Below are 22,466 nucleotides of genomic sequence, written 5' to 3' on the forward strand. Positions count from 1 at the left end.
TAGATCAAGCTGAGGACCCACTACCGCCACAGCCATCAGTTGGATCCCCGCACCTTGGACCTAGTCCTGCCTGCTCCATACTAGTCCCTGCTGTTGCCACGATCCAATATCTTGCTTGGAGGGGGGGCAGGTGATATGCAGCCTCCAACGCACCACCCCAGCTTAACGCCCCAGCAGCAGGGGCTTAGCAGCAGGGTCGGGGGCCTAGCCAGAACACTACTCCAGGTCACCGGCTGGCCAGGTTTGGACGCAAACCAAGTGCACTCGCTATTCTCCATTTCTTTTCTATCTCTCACTATCCTCTTCCAAGGTCGACCTGTGGGCCGTCTGATATCGCTGCAAAGCGTTTGAGTGCCTTGATAGCAGCGGATTGTCCCCTGGCCCCTCTCCTTGGCTTATTTTTTTATTTATCTTCTGTATCTACTGCTGTGTATCCACTGTATGGATGCACACCACACTGTTGTTACTATATGCGTTTATGCACCATACTGTTACTGTGTGCCACTGTATGTTACTGTACCATCACCGACCCTGTAGTGCCAAAATTAATTTGTACGTGGCGAAATAAATGATTCTGAAATAGTGGGTTTTTTTTTTACTTTATTTCAGTCATTTGCCCACTGCTTTGCCTTTTAACCCATTGTGTCACTTGCACTTAGGCTTACTAAGCCTAATGTTGCTTTTGTAAGCCCTTACAAGCCATAATTCAGTGGTCCTCAAACTAAGGCCTGTGGGCCGAATGGGGCCCCCTTAGGCTTTTTTACTGGCTCCCCACACACAAAATGTATTACTTATAGATGCAGTCAGCTTCATCTTTAAATATTGGTGACCCACATATAGAATAGCAGTGCTGGCACCACTTATCCACATGGAAGCCAGAAAGCAATAATTCACTGGTTTCCAATCAAATTTCACATCAGGTGACAATTTTGTCCAATTGGACTGGAGGTTGTAACATGGGTATGCTTCAATGTCTGGCCCGCAAAGATTTCTACATTATTTTATGTATACTCCGGCCCCCCAGCAGTCTGAAGTATGTTGACCCGCAATCTCGACCCAAAATGTTTGGGGACCCCTGCCCTAATTCATTCATTTCAACCCCCCACCACCACCACCACCCACACATACACTAATGTTGCTAGTGACTTTAAAGAGGCACTTAAGCCTAATAAAAAAAAAATATTTTTACTCACCTGGGGCTTCTACCAGCCCCTTGCAGCAGTCCCGTGCCCTCGCAGATCCTCCTGTCCTCTGCAGCCAGCTAGTTTCAATTCACCGAGAGGTCTGAAAGGTCTGGCGATAAGTATTGCTATTGCGCTGTAGCGCTATTGCAGACGGGAACGCGAAGATGACACGTGTCCAGGCCTGTGCAGACACAGTGAGCCTGGCTGGCGGCGTGGGACAGGACTATCCGCGAGTGACTGCGAAGGCACAGGACAGTTGCAGGGGGCTGGTAGAAGCCCCAGGTAAGTAAAACTAATTTTTTTATTAGGCTTAAGGATCCCTTTAAACCCTGCCTTACCTATTAATCCTTTGTGTCACCTGTACTTAGGCTAAGGCCTCATTTCCACTTGTGCACTTCTGTCCACTTTTCAGTAACGTATCAATCTGTAATATTGATGTGCTGTTAAAAGTGAACAGAAGCGCACTAAGTGGAAATGAGGCGTTACTAAGCCCTACGTAGCTTTCTTTAGCCCTTATAAGCCCTAATCTGTTCCTCTCACCCTCCCTTCTACCGCGCTACTGTTGGTAGTATTGGTAGTGTTGCTAGCCTCCCTGCCACGTGAATGCTCTGATACGCTGTCAGGCAACAATTCCAGCTCTGAAACTGCAGGGCCTACAGCAAAACAAGCCAGAGTTGGCAGTGGGGTGCCATCTCATGTCACTGCACCTATCGTCAGCAGTGACACTGACTCATACAGTGAAGGAGAGAGAACAGTACGCAGTTGTGGTAGCCAGGATACTCAGAGGGCTGTCAGTCGGCAGGGAAGGGTACCTGAGAGACAGGAGGTACCATATGAAATTAGTCACCCCCAGTGGTCATTTCCAGACATCGAACACCCCCATATCCCTCCCTTTACCGCAACTAGTGGCATAACGGTTGACACAGCTAGGTATGGGGTGAAGTTTTATACTCTTTGTGAAAGTGGCACAGGCTACACACATGCATTTTGCATATGTGAGGGAAAGGACAGCCTGCTGCAACCTGAGGGGTGTCCAGCATACATGGGCATTAATGGGAGGATCATTGTGGACCTCATGAGTTCCCTATTAAATCAAGGGTACTATTTATAACTCGATAATTTTTAAATGCGTGTGCTATTCAAATTTATTTTTGATGCTTGAATTGTGGCCTGCAGAACCATGAGATCAAATAGAAAAGGCCTACCGTAAGAGGTTGTGCACAAGAAATTAAAGAAGGGGGAAATATGCAGTCTGCGAAGTAGCAAATGCCTGATTCTGAAATACAAGGACAAGAGGGATGTTGTGATGATGACCACAATTCACACTGCTGCTACTACGTCAGTGATGTCTAACAGGCAACAGACACAGAAACCGATGGTCATTGTAGATTATAATATGCACAAGTGGGCAGTAGATCTCTTGGATCAAATACTCACCTCATATTTGGTACTGAGGAAAACTAAATTGTGGTATGAAAAGGTTGAAATTTACTTTTTGCAGCTGCCACTGTACAATTCATACGTAATTTTCAAAAAAGCATGTAACAGTGGCTCCTTTCTGAAATACCAGGAACAAATAATTACATCTCTGGTGTTTGAAACTGGTAAAACTCCTTAGCTTAGCTCCCCCACTACTCCAAGAAAAGCATATCCGCAGAAAAGACTCAAAAATGTATTGCCCATCTTGTCCCTCTAATCCAGGCCTTTGCATTTCCCCATGCTTTGAGATGTATCACACTGCCTATGAATATTAATTTTTACTTTTTTTTCTTCCATTACAAAGCACTCTACATAATTACTTTGCCCATTTTGACTGTTTGCTGAATAATTGTGTATATGCCCTTAGAAAAAAAAATGTCCTCCAAAACTCCAAGCTCACAGGCCAAGGATAATGGTCCACTGTTGACCCAGTTAGTATTCAAATAGGCATATGAGATACCATTTTATTTGTTAAAAGCTAAAGAATACATTTTCCAGTGCTTTATAGAAAATGTGCCTGTCACAAAAACAAATAAATAATTAGCGACAAACTGAAATCCATGCATGAAAAAATGGAATTTCCCAAAATAACGGTCCCATTTGGAAGCATACCGGCAAAACTGCAAAAATTTGAAGGACACAAAATACCCATTCTAGTTTGGCCCTGGATGTCTACTTTTCAAAATGGTGTCACTTGTGCTGCTTCTTTTAAATAAAATGGAAAAAAAAACCTGTCATGTTAAATTTAAATGTGTACCACGCAAAATTAACAGTGAATTAAGACATGTGACAGCATTTTAACCAGGGCTGTGGAGTCGGTACAAAAACCCTCCGACTCCTCAGTTTAGGATTCCTCCGACTCCTTGACTCCAACTCCTCTAATTTGCATATTACAATCTTGTTGATTGAAAGTATGTAACATGAAATTCGTCTATTACGTTAACTGTCAACGCTTAGGAATTTTAAGACAACCGAAGGATATGTAGACTGCCATATTTATTCCCTTTAGTCATAAACTAAAACTAGTCCTTGGTAACAGTACTTGAAAAAGGTACAGCCCGGAGCAAAGAACATCTATCAGGCCCTAGGCAATGAAACTGTGGGTGCATGTAAGATTGATGTGCAGGTACTCTGCAGGGGAATGAGGAGAATCTTCCTCTATTACACATTCTTCATGCACTGCACAATCTGAACATGGATCAGGCCCTAGGCAATGTGACTGTGGGTACATGTAAGATGATGTGCAGGGGAATGAGGGGATTCTTCCTCTATTACACATTCTCTATGCACAATCTGACCCTAGGCAATGTAACTGTGGGTACATGTAAGAGTGATGTTCAGGTACTCTGCAGGAGAATGAGGCAATTCTTACTCTATTACACATTCTTCATGCACAATCTGAACCAGGTTTACGGGTGATAGACAACCCCTCTTTGTTCAATGTGCACAACATTCTCAGTGGATTCCCTGCAGCTTTGTGGGCGGGAGTGTACATGTTTAGTACTACTGTGTAACAAAGTAAACCTGAGACAGATTAAAGTTTTATACATACCTGGGTCTTCCTCCAGCCCCCTTCAGGCTAATCAGTCCCTCGCGGTCGTCCTCCGCCACCTGGATCTTCTGCTATGAGTCCAGGTACTTGAGCCAGTCTGGCGTAGTGCGCATGCACACACTCCACCTCCTGGAGCGTGCTACACCTGCGCAGCACTATTGCGCAGGTGCAGAATGCTCCTAGCTGTAGGAGCGGCACGTGGGCGGACTGCGCTGACTGGCTGAATTACCGGAACTCAGCAGAAGATCCAGGTGGGGAACAACGAGGGACTGATTGGCCTGAAGGGAGCTGGAGGAAGCCCCAGGTATGTATAAAACTTTTCTTTTCATCAGTCTCAGGTACCCTTTAATTCGTAGTCACCAAATCAAATTTTAACATATCAAATTATTTGATTTCATGAGCAGAGAGTGCATACATTTGCATAAATCAGCATCAACACAGAATTTCTATCTCCTATTAGTGACACCGCTACACATCAGGCTTTAGTTTTACAGCATAGATGTTATTTAGTATGTATAATAGATTCCTGTGTACACATCATATATACTGTATAGTCACAATCAGATATGTATATCTGACTTTAAAATTATGGGGACTGCTTTATTGAAGCAGCACAAGTAACTAATTTTGATTGGTTTATTTCATATTTGTGGACTAAGCACAGCTATTACTGTATATATAAATTATTTATGATGACTATTAGAAATAGTAGAAATAGAACATTATCATATTTTCTATATTAATTACAGTTTAATATCATTAGGAGTCGGAATTAGTGCATTTTTCTCCGACTCCAGGCATCCAAAATTGCTCCGACTCCACAGCCCTGATTTTAACTGTGAGCAGCTGAAGAATTTTTCCTGAGTTTTATAGCAGTGACGTCTTTCAGGAAAATGTTTAGCAGCAAACGGCATCCCACAGAAAAAAAGTAAAATATTTTTTAAGAAACAGTACTATTTGGGAACATATCAGAAAAGCCACAAAAATTTGAAGCATGCAAATACCCATTCTAGTATAGTCCTGGATTTCTGCTTTTCAAATGGTGCTTTCTGTAACAAAAAAAACTTCCCTAGGGGGGTACTCACCTCGGGAGGGAGAAGCCTCCGGATCCTATTGAGACTTCCCCCCGTCCTCCTCGGTCCCACGGTGGCAGCGAAAATCCTCCCGGAGCGGCGGCGACGTAAATATTTACCTTTTGGCTCCAACGCAGGCGCAGTATCCGCTTCTTCCCATGGAGATAGGCGGAAATAGCCGATTTCCGTCGGGCCGCTCTACTGCGCAGACGCAATTCGCCTGCGCAGTAGAGAGGGCCCAACGGAGATTGGCTATTTCCGCCTATCTCCATCAGAAGAGCCGCAACAGCTCCCCACTGGAGCCTGGAAAGGTAAATAGTGAACAGGCTGTCGGCCGCTGTTCGGAGGGCGGCAGCGAGACCCCCGTGGGACAGAGGACGACGGTGGAAGCCTCATTAGGATCCGGAGGCTTCCCCCTCCCGAGGTGAGTACCCCCCAGGGGACGTTTTTATTCTTACAGTGTCTCTTTAACCTCCTTGCCGGTCTAAAAAATCCGGCAAGGAGGCAGCACCGCACATTTTTTTAAATTTTTTTTTTTAAATCATGTAGCGAGCCAAGGGCTCGCTACATGATAGCCGCTAAGCGGCGGCATCCCCCCACCCACTCCGATCGCCTTCGGCGATCAGAGTATGCAGGGAATCCCGTTGAGAACGGGATTTCCTGCAGGGCTTCCCCGGTCACCATGGCGACGGGGCGGGATGACGTCACCGACGTCATGGACGTCGGGACGTCATAGGGAATCCCGATCCGCCCCTCAACGCTGCCTGGCACTGATTGGCCAGGCAGCGCAGGGCTCTGGGGCGGGGGGGAGCGACTCGGCGCGGCGGATCGGCGGCGAGCGGCGGCGATCGGAAGTTACAAGCAGCTAGCAAAGTGCTAGCTGCTTGTAACAAAAAAAAAATTATGCAAATCGGCCCAGCGGGGCCTGAGATATCCTCCTGCGCAGGTTACCTAGAGCTGAGCTCGGGATAACCGGCAAGGAGGTTAACTACCCTGGCGTTCTATTAAGATCGCCAGGGTGGCTGCGCAGCAGTATTTTTTTGAATTTTTTTTTTTTAAATCGTGTACCTAGCCTAGCGCTAGCTACATAATTCCCCCCTCCCTGCGGCATCCCTCCCACCCCTCCAATCGCAGCCGGCGTTCAAGCCCATCCGGAAATCCTGTTCTGAACGGGATTTCCTTTCGGTCTTCCCCCGTCGACATGGCGACGAACTGAATGATGTCATCGACCGTCACAGGGAGTCCTGATCCACCCCTCAGCGCTGCCTGGCACGGATTGGCCAGGCTGCACACGAGGTCTCGTGGGGGGCCCTGTTTCGCGGCGGGTAGCGGCACATCGACGGCGATTGTCTCCAACACGCAGCTAGCAAAGTGTTTTTAAAACAAAATTTGTAAAAATTGGCCCACCAGGGCCTGAGCGGTGCCCTGCGGCGGTTATGGACGAGCTGAGCTCGTCCATACCGCAAAGGAGGTTAAAATATATTTAGAATTGTGTAAAGGAAGAATGATAGAAAATAAAATTATCTGCTAAAAACCAAATAGGCCAGAGAAGGTCTTAAAATGTGTAGATTGGAGATTTCTTCGCTTGATATTGCAGAAATTTGGGGTAGGAGGTGAATTTTTAAATGGTATTTGGAGTCTACATATGGGTCCTACAGCATCTCTATGCAATATGGGCCTCACTTCTGAGTCATACCCCATTAAAAACGGTACTAGACAGGGGTATCCTCTCTCTCAGCTCTTGTTTGCCCTCAGCATTGAACCCCTAGCCATACTTGTTCGAAGGTCTCAGACTGCAGGTATTTCGGTGGGCGGTGTAGAATTCAATGTAGCATTATTCGCAGATGACAACATTTTGTCCCTCACTAACCCTCATATCTCCCTCTCAAATGTATTTTAACTCATTGAAGGCTTCTGGCTTCAAGGTCAATAAATCTAAATATTTAATGTCCAGCTAACGCCGATAGGCGGCGGCTGGTCGTTTGTGGTGTTCCATGGAAACGACCGCTTGTTCGAGCGTCCGTTTCCTGTCAGTTCACGGCGGGGGGGCTCCGTGAACAGCCTGCGAGCTTCCGATCGCGTCTCGCAGGCTAAATGTAAATACCGGTGGAAGAAATCCCCGGTGTTTACATCGTACGGAGCTGCTGTCACAGCAGCGCCATAAAGGAGATCAGCGATCCCCGGCCTCTGATTGGCCGGGGATCGCCGGCATCTGATAGGCTGAAGCCTATCAGAGGCGGTTTAGGACGGATCGCTGTCCTGTACCGCCTTTAGTGAGGAAGAGCGGGAGAGAAGGAGAGGGAGGTGGGAATAGCGCTGTGGAGGGGGGCTTTGAGGAGCCCCCGCTAAACACAAACAGCCGGTGGTGATCAGACCCCCATCCCCAGCAGGACATCCCCCTAATGGGGAAAAAGTGGGTGAGGTCTGATTGCCCTGCCTGCAATGTGATCTGTGCTGGGGGCTGAAGAGCCCACCCAGCACGGATCATAGAAAAATCACCCGGTCCTTAAGTGGTTTTTAATATGTCACCTGACAGACTTCCTAGCCTCTACATTTAAATTTAAAATCCAGACTAAGGGCCTTACATACCAGGGAGTTCTTCTATCCCCCTACAATCACTCAATTATATACAGTTATAGACAGCTAATTATACCCCCATGCTGGCCAAACTGCATGGGCTCCTGAGGGAATGGAACAAATATAGTACGGGTATCCGATCCGAGGTGCCCACAGGTTTTCAGAGAGCCTTGGCAGAAGCAAGGGCTCATGGGAGCTCAGTCTGGGCAGGTGGAGGAGGAGGTGTTACTAGCCATTGATTTCAGAGGCAGAGGGGAGGAGGGGGGATTTGTTTTTTTTTCACAGGCTGAGTGCTCAAGATACAGATAAGCCTGCCTCTGTGTAATGTTTAGAACAACATGGCTGCTGTCATTGTATCACAGGAAGAAATAATCATTTTCTATTAAAGCTGTTTGCAGCTAGATTTGCTGTGTAAACTATCTAAACTTTAGATAAGATATATAGACAAGTTACTTGTTCTAGTTAGTTTTTTTATATCGGATCCGCTTTAACGTGTAGAATAAATGCGGTGAAGATGACTGCACTCTGAAAGCATTTGTATCTCTTTCGTTCCCTCCTCATATGGATCTTAAGGCTTGATATTAAAAAACTACTTTATGGGTTTTATATAGCCAGATAAAATCCGGAGGATTACCTATAACTATTTAGCCAGAAATAAGCCCAAGGGAGCATTGGGAGTCTCACATTTATGGCAGTATTTTCTTGCTTCCTGCTTTTCCCAGCTAACAGTGGTCCTCTGCGCATGGTATGACTAGATGGGTTGACCTTCCTCCCATATCTTCTCTGTTATGGACAGGAAAATCATTGTTACCTAAACATATGCCTCTAGCTGTTATTGACAAATCCCTAACTATATGGAGACCCCAGAGGAAGCATTTGGGCCTATCTAAATTGCACTCCTTAGAAGAGTCACTACTGATGAATGGGGATTTCCCCCCCGAGTTGTCATGCTTGTTGTTGGAATAACTGGAATGCTGTTAGGGCTCTTACTTTGAGAGATTTTATCTCATAAGGATTGGTTCTTTCCTAGCCTCATCTTAACCATGTACGCTTTTTGGATGTAGAAGCTACGTGCAGAAGGCCATGTGCGCTCCCACGCGCGCTCCCGGCTGTGGATCGTTAGCCCAGGAATCAATCAATCGGGACATGGTGCCCGATGATTGATTCCTCTCCCCCTCAGAAAAAACGACCGCTTCTCTCGAAAGACTCGCTTTTTCTGCCTCTTGCGTCCCCCTACGTCTCTCTAAGCGTACATGTTACGCTTAGTGACGTCATGTAAACCAACTCATGGCAGCCATCTTGTGGGCAAAAAGTAAAACTACATCTACATGTAAAAAAAAATAAAAATAAACATATATTTACATAAAAAAATTACTAAATTACTAATTACTAAAATTACTAATGAGAGGATTCAGTTCAAACTCTTAACCCTAACCTACAATGCTCTCCACAATCTCTCTCCCCTGTACATCTCCTCACTAGTCTCCAGATACCAACCCAACCGAAATCTCAGATCTGCACACGAGCTTCTTTTATCCTCTTCTACAATTACCTCCTCACATTCACGTGTACAAGACTTCTCACGTTCCTCACCCCTCCTCTGGAATGCCCTTCCACAGCACATCCGCCACTCTCCCACCTTTGAAATCTTTAAACGCGCCCTCAAAACCCACCTTTTCAGACAAGCATATTCTCTACCTTAGGCCATGCCCCCACTAAATAACCTAATTATGCACTGCCTGTACATATATATACTGTATACTAACCCACCTCTATTTTCCACCCCATTCCTTTAGATTGTAAGCTCGCAAGGGCAGGGCTCTCACCCTTTTGTGTCATGGAATGTTATTAATTTAATTGCTTGCACTCTGTTAGACATTTATACATTTTAGTCATCATGTTAAATCAAATTGTAATCAGCAGTGCTGTATTTTGTATTAGTGTTCATATTTGATGTAGATCATTGTCTGTATCATTATGTATCCCTTGTTTGTTTTCTTACATTGTACAGCGCCACGGAATATGTTGGCGCTTTATAAATAAATAATAATAATACTATTTACATCCCACCCTCCCAAAAATACCCAAATAAAATGTTTAATAAAAAAAAACCATAACAATAAAAAAAAGGGTCTAAACTTTTTAAATAAATGTAAAGATGAAATATTTCTATTTTTTAATTTTTTTTTATTATAAGTTTGTAAATAGTGATGGATGCAAAACTGAAAAATGCACTTTTATTTCCAAATAAAATATTGTCGCCATACATTGTGATAGGGACATAATTTAAATGGTGTTATACCCGGTACTATTAGGCAAATACAATACGTGGGTTTTAATTATGGAGGCATGTATTATTTTAAAACTATAATGTTTGAAAACTGAGAAATAATGAATTCATTTTTTTCTTATTCTTCCTGTTAAAATGCATTTACAGTAAAGTGGCTCTTAGCAAAATGTACCACCCAAAGAAAACCTAATTGGCGGCGGAAAAAACAAGATATAAATCAGTTCATTGTGATAAGTAGTGATAAAGTTATAGGCTAATGAATGGGAGGTGAACATTGCTTGAATGCATAAAGTGAAAGCGACTGAAGGCTGAAGTGGTTAAAGTCAAGCTTGGGCTACAATCCTCTGATTATTTTAGATACCTTCAGGTTAGACACTTCGCCAAATCTTGTCTTAGAGAGGGGATGAAAATTTTGCCTGCTTCTATTCAGAGAGCATTTCATATCTATGCCCATATCCCAGGGTTCATTTTCCTTTTCTATTCAGAAATATGGTACCAGAAATTGGAGGTGGTGACCCCAGTAATGAAAAAATGGCAAGATGAATTTCAGGCCAATTGGGCAACTGAGGAGTGGGAATATATATTTTTGGATATGGCACAATCCTCAATAGCCTAACAAAAGAAAGGGGATATAAACTCCTGTATGATTGGTATAGGACCCCAGCATTTTTTGTATGCTTGGGGTCTCATGCCTTCTAACAATTTCTTCAGGGGCTGTGAAGTAGAAGTAGAAAGCAATGTTATTTTTGCAGATGATACAAAATTGTGCAGAATCAACAAGTCATTGCAACAGGATCTGGATAGGATGGCTATATGAGCACATAAATGGCAAATTAAATTCAATGTTGAAAAATGTAAAGTCATGCATTTTGGTCGTAGCGATGATGGGGACATCAAACTTAGAGAAGGACTTAGGAGTACTCAACGACAACAAGTTAAATAATCATATTCAATGCTAAGCCGCTGCAGCTAAAGCTAATAAAATTTTGGGATGCATTAAAAAGGGAAATAAAAACTTGAGATGCTAGCATAATATTACCCCTGCTCAACTCTCTCTAGTAAGGCCACATCGAGAATATGGAATTCAGTTCTGGGCACCACATTACAGGAAAGACATTGCAGTTTTAGAGCAGGTGCAGAGACGGGCAACAAAATTGATACAAGGGATGGAAGGTCTCACTTACCAAGAAAGGTTAGATAAACTGAGTTTGTTTAGTCTGGAGAAAAGACGCCTAATGCCGGGCATACACGGCACTTTTTTTTTTATCGATCGAGCCGCTGATGGCTCGATTGATAATTTCCGACAGGTCCGATCACCGTGCGTATTGATTCCCCGCTCGATCCCCGCGAGCGAACAATAGTGGGGAATCGAGTGGAAGATAAGGAAGCGATCCGGGCGGCTGCGGGGATGAGCGGAGACGCGGCAGGACTCGAACTGCCGGCTAATAGAGCCGCCGGATCGCTCCGTGTATGCCCAGCATTAGAGGGGATCTAATTAAGATGTATAAATACGTCAGAGCGCAATATAGAAGCTTGGCGGATGAGCTTTTTTCCCTAGGCTTTCACAAAGGACATGATCTGTGCATGGAGGAAAAACATTTTTAGACATTTAGAAAAAGGGTTGTTTACAGTAAGAGTGATTAACCTCCTGGGCGGGTAAGCCTGAGCTGAGCACGGGCTATGCCTTCACAGGGCACCGCTCAGGCCTTGGTGGGCCGATTTGCAAAATATTTTTTTCTTACATGCAGCTAGCACTTTGCTAGCTGCGTGTACTATGTGATCGCTGCTGCTCCACGCCGATTCGCCGCTACCCGCCGCGTTCTGAACGGGATTTCCTGCTTGCTCTGATCGCTGGAGGCGATCGGAGGGGGTGGGGGGATGCCGCTGCTCAGCAGCTATCATGTAGGCTGGGCTAGCTACATGATTATAAAAAAAAATAATTGTGCTGTGCTGCCCCCTGGAGGTTTTAATTGACCACCAGGGAGGTTAAGATGTGGAATGCATTGCCAAAGGAAGTACTTATGGCAAATTGTATATGTGCATTTAAAGGGGGCTTAGATGCTTTCCTTGCATTGAGACATCCATGGCTATAATTACTAGGTAATGTCGGTAGTGTTGATCCAGGTATTTTATCTGATTGCCATCTGGAGTCGGGATGGAGTTTTTTCTTATATACAAGAATTGTTTTTTTTATTTATTTTATTGTTCTGAAGGTGTTGGGGTGACACCTTTCAAGGAAAATATTTTATTAATTCTTTCACTGGTTGTTTTATAGCTGGTGCTGTAAAGGAGAAGTAGATAGTGTGGTGGTCTGGCCAAACTACTGTATCATTTTCCATATTGGATATTAATAGACTATTATCTGATAAATAGAACATTTTATCATATTTTCTATTTTTAATTACAATTTAAATTCATTAGGAGACGGAGTCTGTGCATTTTTTCCCTATTCCGACTCCAGGCACCCAAAATTACTCCGACTCCACAGCCCTGGGGGTGACTATGGTTACAGGCATGTTTCCAGTGCTTTCCATGCAGCATAAACACGCACATGCAATGCATGGTTTGCATGTAGGGGCCTGGACATAAGCTGAATCATGGTCTTAGCTCCTGAATAAGTCAACCCACAACCTTTACACAACCTTTAGGCCATAATTTTGGTACAAAATGTCTGCTAATCCACTAGTAAATACAGTAACTTTTTTTTTCTGGAGTTGTACTTTTTAAGTCTAGATTTTTTTTTTTAAAACTAAATCTAACATGGGATTTTTTTTTTTAGGTTTTGAACAGATTAACATTTGCCTCCACTTTGTCACACCTGCGCAGACTAAATTCACCCATTGGCAGAGATGGTAAACTTGCCAAGCCCAGACAGTTGCATAACACCCTGTGGGGAATGGTGTGTCCTGCTGAGACCCCTGAGGTTAGAACATTTCCTTTTCTACATGTTTTTATGCTCTATTTCTGAAACATATTCTTTACTGTGACATTTTAAGGTACATTCCATGTTTTTACATGTTCACGTGTGTAAATAATCATCACCTGCAGCTCTGTGTGTTTCTGTCTGTGTGTGTGTCTCTCTCTCTCTGCCATGCTGTCTAAAGTAAACAGTTTGGTCAAACTTGAGAGAAAAAAGACGTGGGCACCAGGGCGCTTCAGCCAGCATTTATTGCACTTGCATGTGTAAAAACAATGTAGCAGCATAAACATGGAAACACCATCAATTACTCCACCCGTCCAGATGACACCTAACACCCAGAGCCCGTCCTCCGGACAATTGTTTCGCACCTGCCGGTGCTTGTTCACAGGGTTTTAGCTCAGCGGCGTTCTGTTCCAAGAACGGTTGGAACAGAACGCCGCTGAGCTAAAACCCTGTGAACAAGCACCAGCAGGTGCGAAACAATTGTCGGGAGGACGGGCTCTGGGTGTTAGGTGTCATCTGGACGGGTGGAGTAATTGATGGTGTTTCCATGTTTATGCTGCTACATTGTTTTTACACATGCAAGTGCAATAAATGCTGGCTGAAGCGCCCTGGTGCCCACGTCTTTTTTCTCTCAAGTTTGACCAAACTGTTTACTTTAGACAGCATGGCAGAGAGAGAGAGACACACACACAGACAGAAACACACAGAGCTGCGGGTGAAGTAATTGATGGTGTTTCCATGTTTATGCTGCTACATTGTTTTTACACATGCAAGTGCAATAAATGCTGGCTGAAGCGCCCTGGTGCCCACGTCTTTTTTCTCTCAAGTTTGACCAAGTTGTTGTTTACTTTGTGGAGGCACAGTGAGATAGCAGTTGCACAGTATGTGTATCTCCCAGTGATTGTTGGAGTGCGGGGATTTTCTCCTTTCTTCCTTGTGTTTGGAATCAGTAAAGTAAACAGTTTACAGCCATGGAGAAATATAACCTAGCTACGTATTACAGCGCTGCCTCCCCTCCCCTGATGCAGACACAAAAAATTGTTACATACAACTGGGTAAACACAGCTATTTCTTCACTCAGGCTGTGATGAGAACTGTGAAAAATGCTTCTAGTGTTGCTTTTTAAAATCTAGGAACGTGGGTTTTACAGAAAAACAGTTTCTTTGATAGTTGTTCTTTAACCACTTGAGGACCACAGTCTTTCCACCCCTTAGTTAACCTGTACTGAGTAAAAATATTTAAAATAAACACGAGGTAACTTCAAATGAACATTACTTTGCCAACAGTTCCTCTCAGAAGCTTACCATTTTCTTCTGACAACAATCCCTTCCAGTTCTGACAATATTTTGTCAGATCTGAAATATTTCAGTTGCTGTCAGTTATAGCTAAGAGGAAAACTGATGTACCAGGTAATGTCCATGTTTCCCTATGGCTCAAGTGGGCGATGTTACAGTTTAACTGTGTGCTATTATGGGTAATGGCCATTTTCAAAATGGAGGACGGAAAATTCCCTTGATCACAGTGAACAAACAGGACAGGAGAAAGACACTGAGGAGTAGACTACATGGAAGGTAAGTATGACTTGTGTATGCTTATTTTGACTTTTAATTTCCAGTTCAGGCTTTCTTTAAGGACCAGAGCCTTTTTTTCCATTCAGACCACTGCAGCTTTCACGGTTTATTGCTCGGTCATACAACCTACCACCTAAATTAATTTTACCTCCCTTTTCTTGTCACTAATACAGCTTTCTTTTGGTGCTATTTGATTGCTGCTGTGATTTTTAGATTTTATTATATTCATCAAAAAAGACATGAATTTTGTAAAAAAAAAAAAATATTTTTTTTTTTACTTTCTGTGCTGACATTTTTCAAATAAAGTAAAATTTCTGTATACATTTTTGTCCAAATTTATTGTGCTACATGTCTTTGATAAAAAATCCATTCAGTGTATATTTATTGGTTTGGGTAAAAGTTATAGCGTTTACAAACTATGGTGCTAAAAGTGAATTTTCACATTTTGAAGCATCTCTGACTTTTCTGACCACCTGTCATGTTTCATGAGGTGCTAAAATTCCAGGATAGTATAAATACCCCCCAAATGACCCCATTTTGGAAAGAAGACATCCCAAAGTATTCACTGAGAGGCATGGTGATTTCATAGAAGATTTAATTTTTGTCACAAGTTAGCGGAAAATTACACTTTGTGACAAAAAAAAAAAGTTTCCATTTCTTCTAACTTGCGACAAAAAAAAAAAATTAAATCTGCCACGGACTCACTATGTTCCTCTCTGGATGCCTTGAAGTGTCTACTTTTCAAAATGGGGTTATTTGTGGGGTGTGTTTACTGTCCTGGCATTTTGGGGGGTGCCTAATTGTAAGCACCCCTGTAAAGCCTAAGGGCCCGTTTCCACTGTTGCGACGCGATTTCGCCGGCATTCCGACGCTTGTAAAAACGCATGCGGATGCGTTTCCACATGCGTTTTTACCCGCGATTTCGCGTGCGATTTCGCATGGCAGGGTGCCATGCGAAATTAACCATGACACTGCCAGGGCAAAATAAAATTGAAAAAGGTGCGAAATCGCACGCGAAATCGCGGGTAAAAACGCATGTAACAAACGCATGCGTTTTTACTATTAAATACATTAGCGGCGATTCGCATTCATTCCACTCGCAGGCGAATTCGTTGGCTCTTTTGTGCGTTTTTTTACCGCTGAAAAAAACGCACCTCAACAACGCTACAGTGGAAACAGGCCCATCCACTTGCATTACATGTGCGAATCCGCATGCATTGGACGCATGCGGATTCGCGATAGTGGGAACGAGCCCTAAAGGTGCTCATTGGACTTTGGGCCCCTTAGCGCAGTTAGGCTGCAAAAAAGTGCCACACATGTGGTATTGCCGTACTCAGGAGAAGTAGTATAATGTGTTTTGGGGTGTATTTTTACACATACCCATGCTGGGTGGGAGAAATATCTCTGTAAATGACAATTTTTTTATTTGTTTTACACACAATTGTCCATTTACAGAGATATTTCTCCCACTCAGCATGGGTATGTGTAAAAATACACCACAAAACACATTATACTACTTCTCCTGAGTACGGCGATACCACATGTGTGGCACTTTTTTGCACCCTAACTGCGCTAAGGGGCCCAAAGTCCAATAAGTACCTTTAGGATTTCACCGGTCATTTTGCGACATTTGGTTTCAAGACTACTCCTTACGGTTTAGGGCCCCTAAAATGCCAGGGCAGTATAGGAACCCCACAAATTACCCATTTTAGAAAGACGACACCCCAAGGCATTCCGTTAGGAGTATGGTGAGTTCATAGATTTTATTTTTTGTCACAAGTAAGCGGAAATTGATTTTAATTTTTTTTTTCACAAAGTGTCATTTTCCGCTAACTTGTGACAAAAAATAAAATCTTCTATGAACTCACCATACTCCTAACGGAATACCTTGGGGTGTCTTCTTTCTAAAATGGGGTCATTTGTGGGGTTCCTATACTGCCCTGGCATTTTAGGGGCCCTAAACCATGATGGGTAGTCTTGAAAACAAATGTCGCAAAATGACCGGTTAAATCCTAAAGGTACTCATTGGACTTTGGGCCCCTTAGCGCACTTAGGGTGCAAAAAAGTGCCACACATGTGGTACCGCTGTACTCAGGAGAAGTAGTATAATGTGTTTTGTGGTGTATTTTTATACATACCCATGCTGGGTGGTAGAAATATCTCTGTAAATGACAAATTTTTTTTATTTTTTTTACACACAATTGTCCATTTACAGAGATATTTCTCCCACCCAGCATGGGTATGTGTAAAAATACACCCCAAAACACATTATAATACTTCTTCTGAGTACGGCGATACCACATGTGTGACACTTTTTTGCAACCTAGGTGTGCTAAGGGGCCTAACGTCCTATTCACAGGTCATTTTGAGGCATTTGGATTCTAGACTACTCCTCACGGTTTAGGGCCCCTAAAATGCCAGGGCAGTATAGGAACCCCAAACACTGGTCCACATGACAGCCCAGGGGCCCCAGGTCTCTCTCACTCGCTGGGGCCCCCAAACCACCATGCAACACCTAGAGGGAAGTGTGGGCAAGCCCTGGACCTCTCACCTCCAGGGAACTCACCCCACCACCTCTAAACTAAATGCCAACTACAACAAACACAATTGCTAACTTCCAGCTAGAGCAATATCCTGCCTCTATCTGGCCAGCAGACGCCAGTCAGCCAATCCGGTGTACTGTCATACACCCTTTGCCTGCTGTACCAAACCTAGCAGGAATTACATAAATTAGCATTCAGGTGGGAGGCTTCGGTTGGACGCAATCGTGGGCAGTATAGGAACCCCACAAGTGACCCCATTTTAGAAAGAAGACACCCCAAGGTATTCTGTTAGGAGTATGGTGAGTTCATAGATTTTTTTTTTTTGTCACAAGGTAGCGGAAATTGACACTTTGTGAAAAAAAAACAATACAAATCAATTTCCGCTAACTTGTGACAAAAAATAAAATCTTCTATGAACTCGTCATACATCTAACAGAATACCTTGGGGTGTCTTCTTTCTAAAATGGGGTCACTTGTGGTGTTCCTATACTGCCCTGGCATTTTAGGAGCCCTAAACCGTGAGGCGTAGTCTTGAACCCAAATGTCTCAAAATGACCTGTGAAATCCTAAAGGGAATCATTGGACTTTGGGCCCCTTAGCGCAGTTAGGCTGCAAAAAAGTGCCACACATGTGGTATTGCCGTACTCAGGAGAAGTAGTATAATGTGTTTTGGGGTGTATTTTTACACATACCCATGCTGGGTGGGAGAAATATCTCTGTAAATGACAATTTTTTTATTTGTTTTACACACAATTGTCCATTTACAGAGATATTTCTCCCACTCAGCATGGGTATGTGTAAAAATACACCACAAAACACATTATACTACTTCTCCTGAGTACGGCGATACCACATGTGTGGCACTTTTTTGCACCCTAACTGCGCTAAGGGGCCCAAAGTCCAATAAGTACCTTTAGGATTTCACCGGTCATTTTGCGACATTTGGTTTCAAGACTACTCCTTACGGTTTAGGGCCCCTAAAATGCCAGGGCAGTATAGGAACCCCACAAATTACCCATTTTAGAAAGACGACACCCCAAGGCATTCCGTTAGGAGTATGGTGAGTTCATAGATTTTATTTTTTGTCACAAGTAAGCGGAAATTGATTTTAATTTTTTTTTTCACAAAGTGTCATTTTCCGCTAACTTGTGACAAAAAATAAAATCTTCTATGAACTCACCATACTCCTAACGGAATACCTTGGGGTGTCTTCTTTCTAAAATGGGGTCATTTGTGGGGTTCCTATACTGCCCTGGCATTTTAGGGGCCCTAAACCATGATGGGTAGTCTTGAAAACAAATGTCGCAAAATGACCGGTTAAATCCTAAAGGTACTCATTGGACTTTGGGCCCCTTAGCGCACTTAGGGTGCAAAAAAGTGCCACACATGTGGTACCGCTGTACTCAGGAGAAGTAGTATAATGTGTTTTGTGGTGTATTTTTATACATACCCATGCTGGGTGGTAGAAATATCTCTGTAAATGACAAATTTTTTTTATTTTTTTTACACACAATTGTCCATTTACAGAGATATTTCTCCCACCCAGCATGGGTATGTGTAAAAATACACCCCAAAACACATTATAATACTTCTTCTGAGTACGGCGATACCACATGTGTGACACTTTTTTGCAACCTAGGTGTGCTAAGGGGCCTAACGTCCTATTCACAGGTCATTTTGAGGCATTTGGATTCTAGACTACTCCTCACGGTTTAGGGCCCCTAAAATGCCAGGGCAGTATAGGAACCCCAAACACTGGTCCACATGACAGCCCAGGGGCCCCAGGTCTCTCTCACTCGCTGGGGCCCCCAAACCACCATGCAACACCTAGAGGGAAGTGTGGGCAAGCCCTGGACCTCTCACCTCCAGGGAACTCACCCCACCACCTCTAAACTAAATGCCAACTACAACAAACACAATTGCTAACTTCCAGCTAGAGCAATATCCTGCCTCTATCTGGCCAGCAGACGCCAGTCAGCCAATCCGGTGTACTGTCATACACCCTTTGCCTGCTGTACCAAACCTAGCAGGAATTACATAAATTAGCATTCAGGTGGGAGGCTTCGGTTGGACGCAATCGTGGGCAGTATAGGAACCCCACAAGTGACCCCATTTTAGAAAGAAGACACCCCAAGGTATTCTGTTAGGAGTATGGTGAGTTCATAGATTTTTTTTTTTTGTCACAAGGTAGCGGAAATTGACACTTTGTGAAAAAAAAACAATACAAATCAATTTCCGCTAACTTGTGACAAAAAATAAAATCTTCTATGAACTCGTCATACATCTAACAGAATACCTTGGGGTGTCTTCTTTCTAAAATGGGGTCACTTGTGGTGTTCCTATACTGCCCTGGCATTTTAGGAGCCCTAAACCGTGAGGCGTAGTCTTGAACCCAAATGTCTCAAAATGACCTGTGAAATCCTAAAGGGAATCATTGGACTTTGGGCCCCTTAGCGCAGTTAGGCTGCAAAAAAGTGCCACACGTGGCACTGCCGTGCTCAGAAGAAGTAGTATAATGTGTTTTGTGGTGTATTTTTACATATGCCCATGCTGGGTGGGAGAAATATCTCTGTAAATGACAAACTTTTGATTTTTTTACACACAATTGTCCATTTACAGAGAGATTTCTCCCACCCAGCATGGGTATGTGTAAAAATACACCCCAAAACACAGTATACTTCTTCTCCTGAGTATGGCGATACGACGTGTGACACTTTTTTGCAGCCTAGGTGCGCTAAGGGGCTCAACGTCCTATTCACAGGTCATTTTGAGGCATTTGTTTTCTAGACTACGCCTCATGGTTTAGGGCCCCTAAAATGCCAGAGCAGTATAGGAACCCCACAAGTGACCCCATTTTAGAAAGAAGACACTCCAAGGTATTCCGTTAGTTGTATGGTGAGTTCATAGAAGATTTTATTTTTTGTCACAAGTTAGTGAAAAATGAAACTTTGTGAAAAAACAATAAAAATCAATTTCTGCTAACTTTTGACAAAAAATAAAATCTTCTATGAACTCTTCATACACCTAACAGAATACCTTGGGGTGTCTTTTTTCTAAAAAGGGGTCACTTGTGGAGTTCCTATACTGCATTTTACGGGCCCAAAACCGTGAGTAGTCTGGAAACCAAATGTCTGTTCAGGGGTATAAGCATCTGCAAATTTTGATGACAGGTGGTCTATGAGGGGGTGAATTTTGTGGAACCGGTCATAAGCAGGGTGGCCTCTCACATGCCAGGTTGTATTGGGCCTGATCTGATGGATAGGAGTGCTAGGGGGGTGACAGGAGGTGATTGATGGGTGTCTCAGGGGGTGGTTAGAGGGGAAAATAGATGCAATCAATGCACTGGGAGGTGATCGGAAGGGGATCTGAGGGTTTGGCCGAGTGATCAGGAGCCCACACGGTGCAAATTAGGGCCTGATCTGATGGGTAGGGGTGACAGGAGGTGATTGATGGGTGTTTGAAGGTGTGATTAGTGGGGGCAATAGATGCAAGCAATGCACTGGCGAGGTGATCAGGGCTGGGGTCTGAGGGCGTTCTGAGGGTGTGGATGGGTGATTGGGTGCCCTAGGGACAGATAGGGGTCTAATCTGATGGGTAGCAGTGACGGGGTAATTGATGGGTAATTAGTGGGTGTTTAGAGGAGAGAACAGATGTAAACAATGCACTTGGGAGGTGATCTGACGTCGGGTCTGCAGGCGATCTGATGGTGTGGGTGGGTGATCAGATTGCCCACAAGGGGCAGGTTAGGGGCTGATAGATGGGTGGCAGTGACGGGGTGATTGATGGGTGGCAGTGACAGGGCGTGATTGATGGGTGATTGATAGGTGATTGACAGATGATCAGTGGGTTATTACAGGGAAGAACAGATGTAAATAATGCACTGGCGAATTGATAAGGGGGGGTCTGAGGGCAATCTGAGCGTGTGGGCGGGTGATTGGGTGCCCGCAAGGGGCATATTAGGGTCTGATCTGATGGGTAACAGTGACAGGTGGTGATAGGGGGTGATTGATGGGTAATTAGTGGATGTTTAGAGGAGAGAACAGATGTAAACCGTGCACTTGGGAGGTGATCTGAAGTCGGGTCTGCAGGCGATCTGATGGTGTGGGTGGGTGATCAGATTGCCCGCAAGGGGCAGGTTAGGGGCTGATTGATGGGTGGCAGAGACAGGGGGTGATTGATGGGTGATTGACGGGTGATTGACAGGTGATCAGGGGGGATAGATGCATACAGTACACGGGGGGGGGGGTGTAGGGAGAATCTGTGCATGTAGGGGGGTGATCAGGAGTCCCCAGGGGGCAGTTTAGGGACTAAAAAAAAATATAGCGTTGACAGATAGTGACAGGGAGTGATTGATGGGTGATTATGGGGGTGATTGGGTGCAAACAGTGGTCTGGGGGTGGGCAGGGGGGGGGTCTGAGGGGTGCTTTGGGCGATCAGGTGGCAGGGGGGGGGGGGAGATCAGTGTGTTTGGGTGCAGACTAGGGTGGCTGCAGCCTGCCCTGGTGGTCCCTCGGACACTGGGACCACCAGGGCATTAGGCAGCCTGTATAATACACTTTGTATACATTACAAAGCGTATTATACGCTTGTATGGCGGCGATCATGGGGTTAACCACCCGCCGACGCTTCCGAACGGCCGGCGGATGCGCGCGCATCCCAGCGCGATTCCCGGCAACACAGTGTCCCAGGACCCGACGCTAATCTGCGTTACGTGGTACTGGGGCTGCCACTTTGCCGCCGCCAATGTGCAGTGGGCGGTTGGCAAGTGGTTAATTTACAAAAAATTCAGAATGGAAAGTATTTACTCTGGGAGAACCTTTCTTCAGGGCAGAGAATTTTTTATTTCGATAGATCTTCAGGATGGCTCTCATCCCCCAGCACCCACCGCACAGCTTCACCAGCACACCAGTATGTTAGCTCTCAATATGCATGCAATTTGAATCCACGTTGTTGCACCATGTGTTATGAATAAACAAGCAGTTTACAGCAGTGCTGGCATTTCTCATCTTTTTTCCGCCTGCACATAGATATTTTTGCCTTCCCAGACAATGCGAAAGTGGGTCGATTTTTCTCCCTTCACAGGAACCCAGGGTCTCTGGGATTTGACACACTCAGTCTGCCATGGCAATACAATCTGTGATATGCCTTTCCCCCATTGATGCTCATACCTCAGGTTCTGGTAAAACTACAAAAAGAAAGAGTGAGGATGATCTTAAAGAGAATCTGTACTCTAATATTCTTACAATAAAAAGCATACCATTCTATTCCTTATTT

At 44.2% G+C, this 22,466-nt stretch overlaps 1 protein-coding gene across 1 annotated transcript in view; it reads left to right on the plus strand.

Annotated features, from left to right (window-relative positions):
* POLR2B (RNA polymerase II subunit B) overlaps positions 1-22,466 on the plus strand; it is a 470,934-nt gene that overhangs the window by 65,045 nt on the left and 383,423 nt on the right. The window contains exon 6 of the mRNA XM_068233836.1: positions 12,935-13,078. Coding sequence (XP_068089937.1) covers positions 12,935-13,078 — 144 coding nt within the window. The remainder of the gene's footprint in view (positions 1-12,934; positions 13,079-22,466) is intronic.

This window comes from Hyperolius riggenbachi, chromosome 1, assembly GCF_040937935.1.
Source record: "Hyperolius riggenbachi isolate aHypRig1 chromosome 1, aHypRig1.pri, whole genome shotgun sequence".
Lineage (NCBI taxonomy): Eukaryota > Metazoa > Chordata > Amphibia > Anura > Hyperoliidae > Hyperolius > Hyperolius riggenbachi.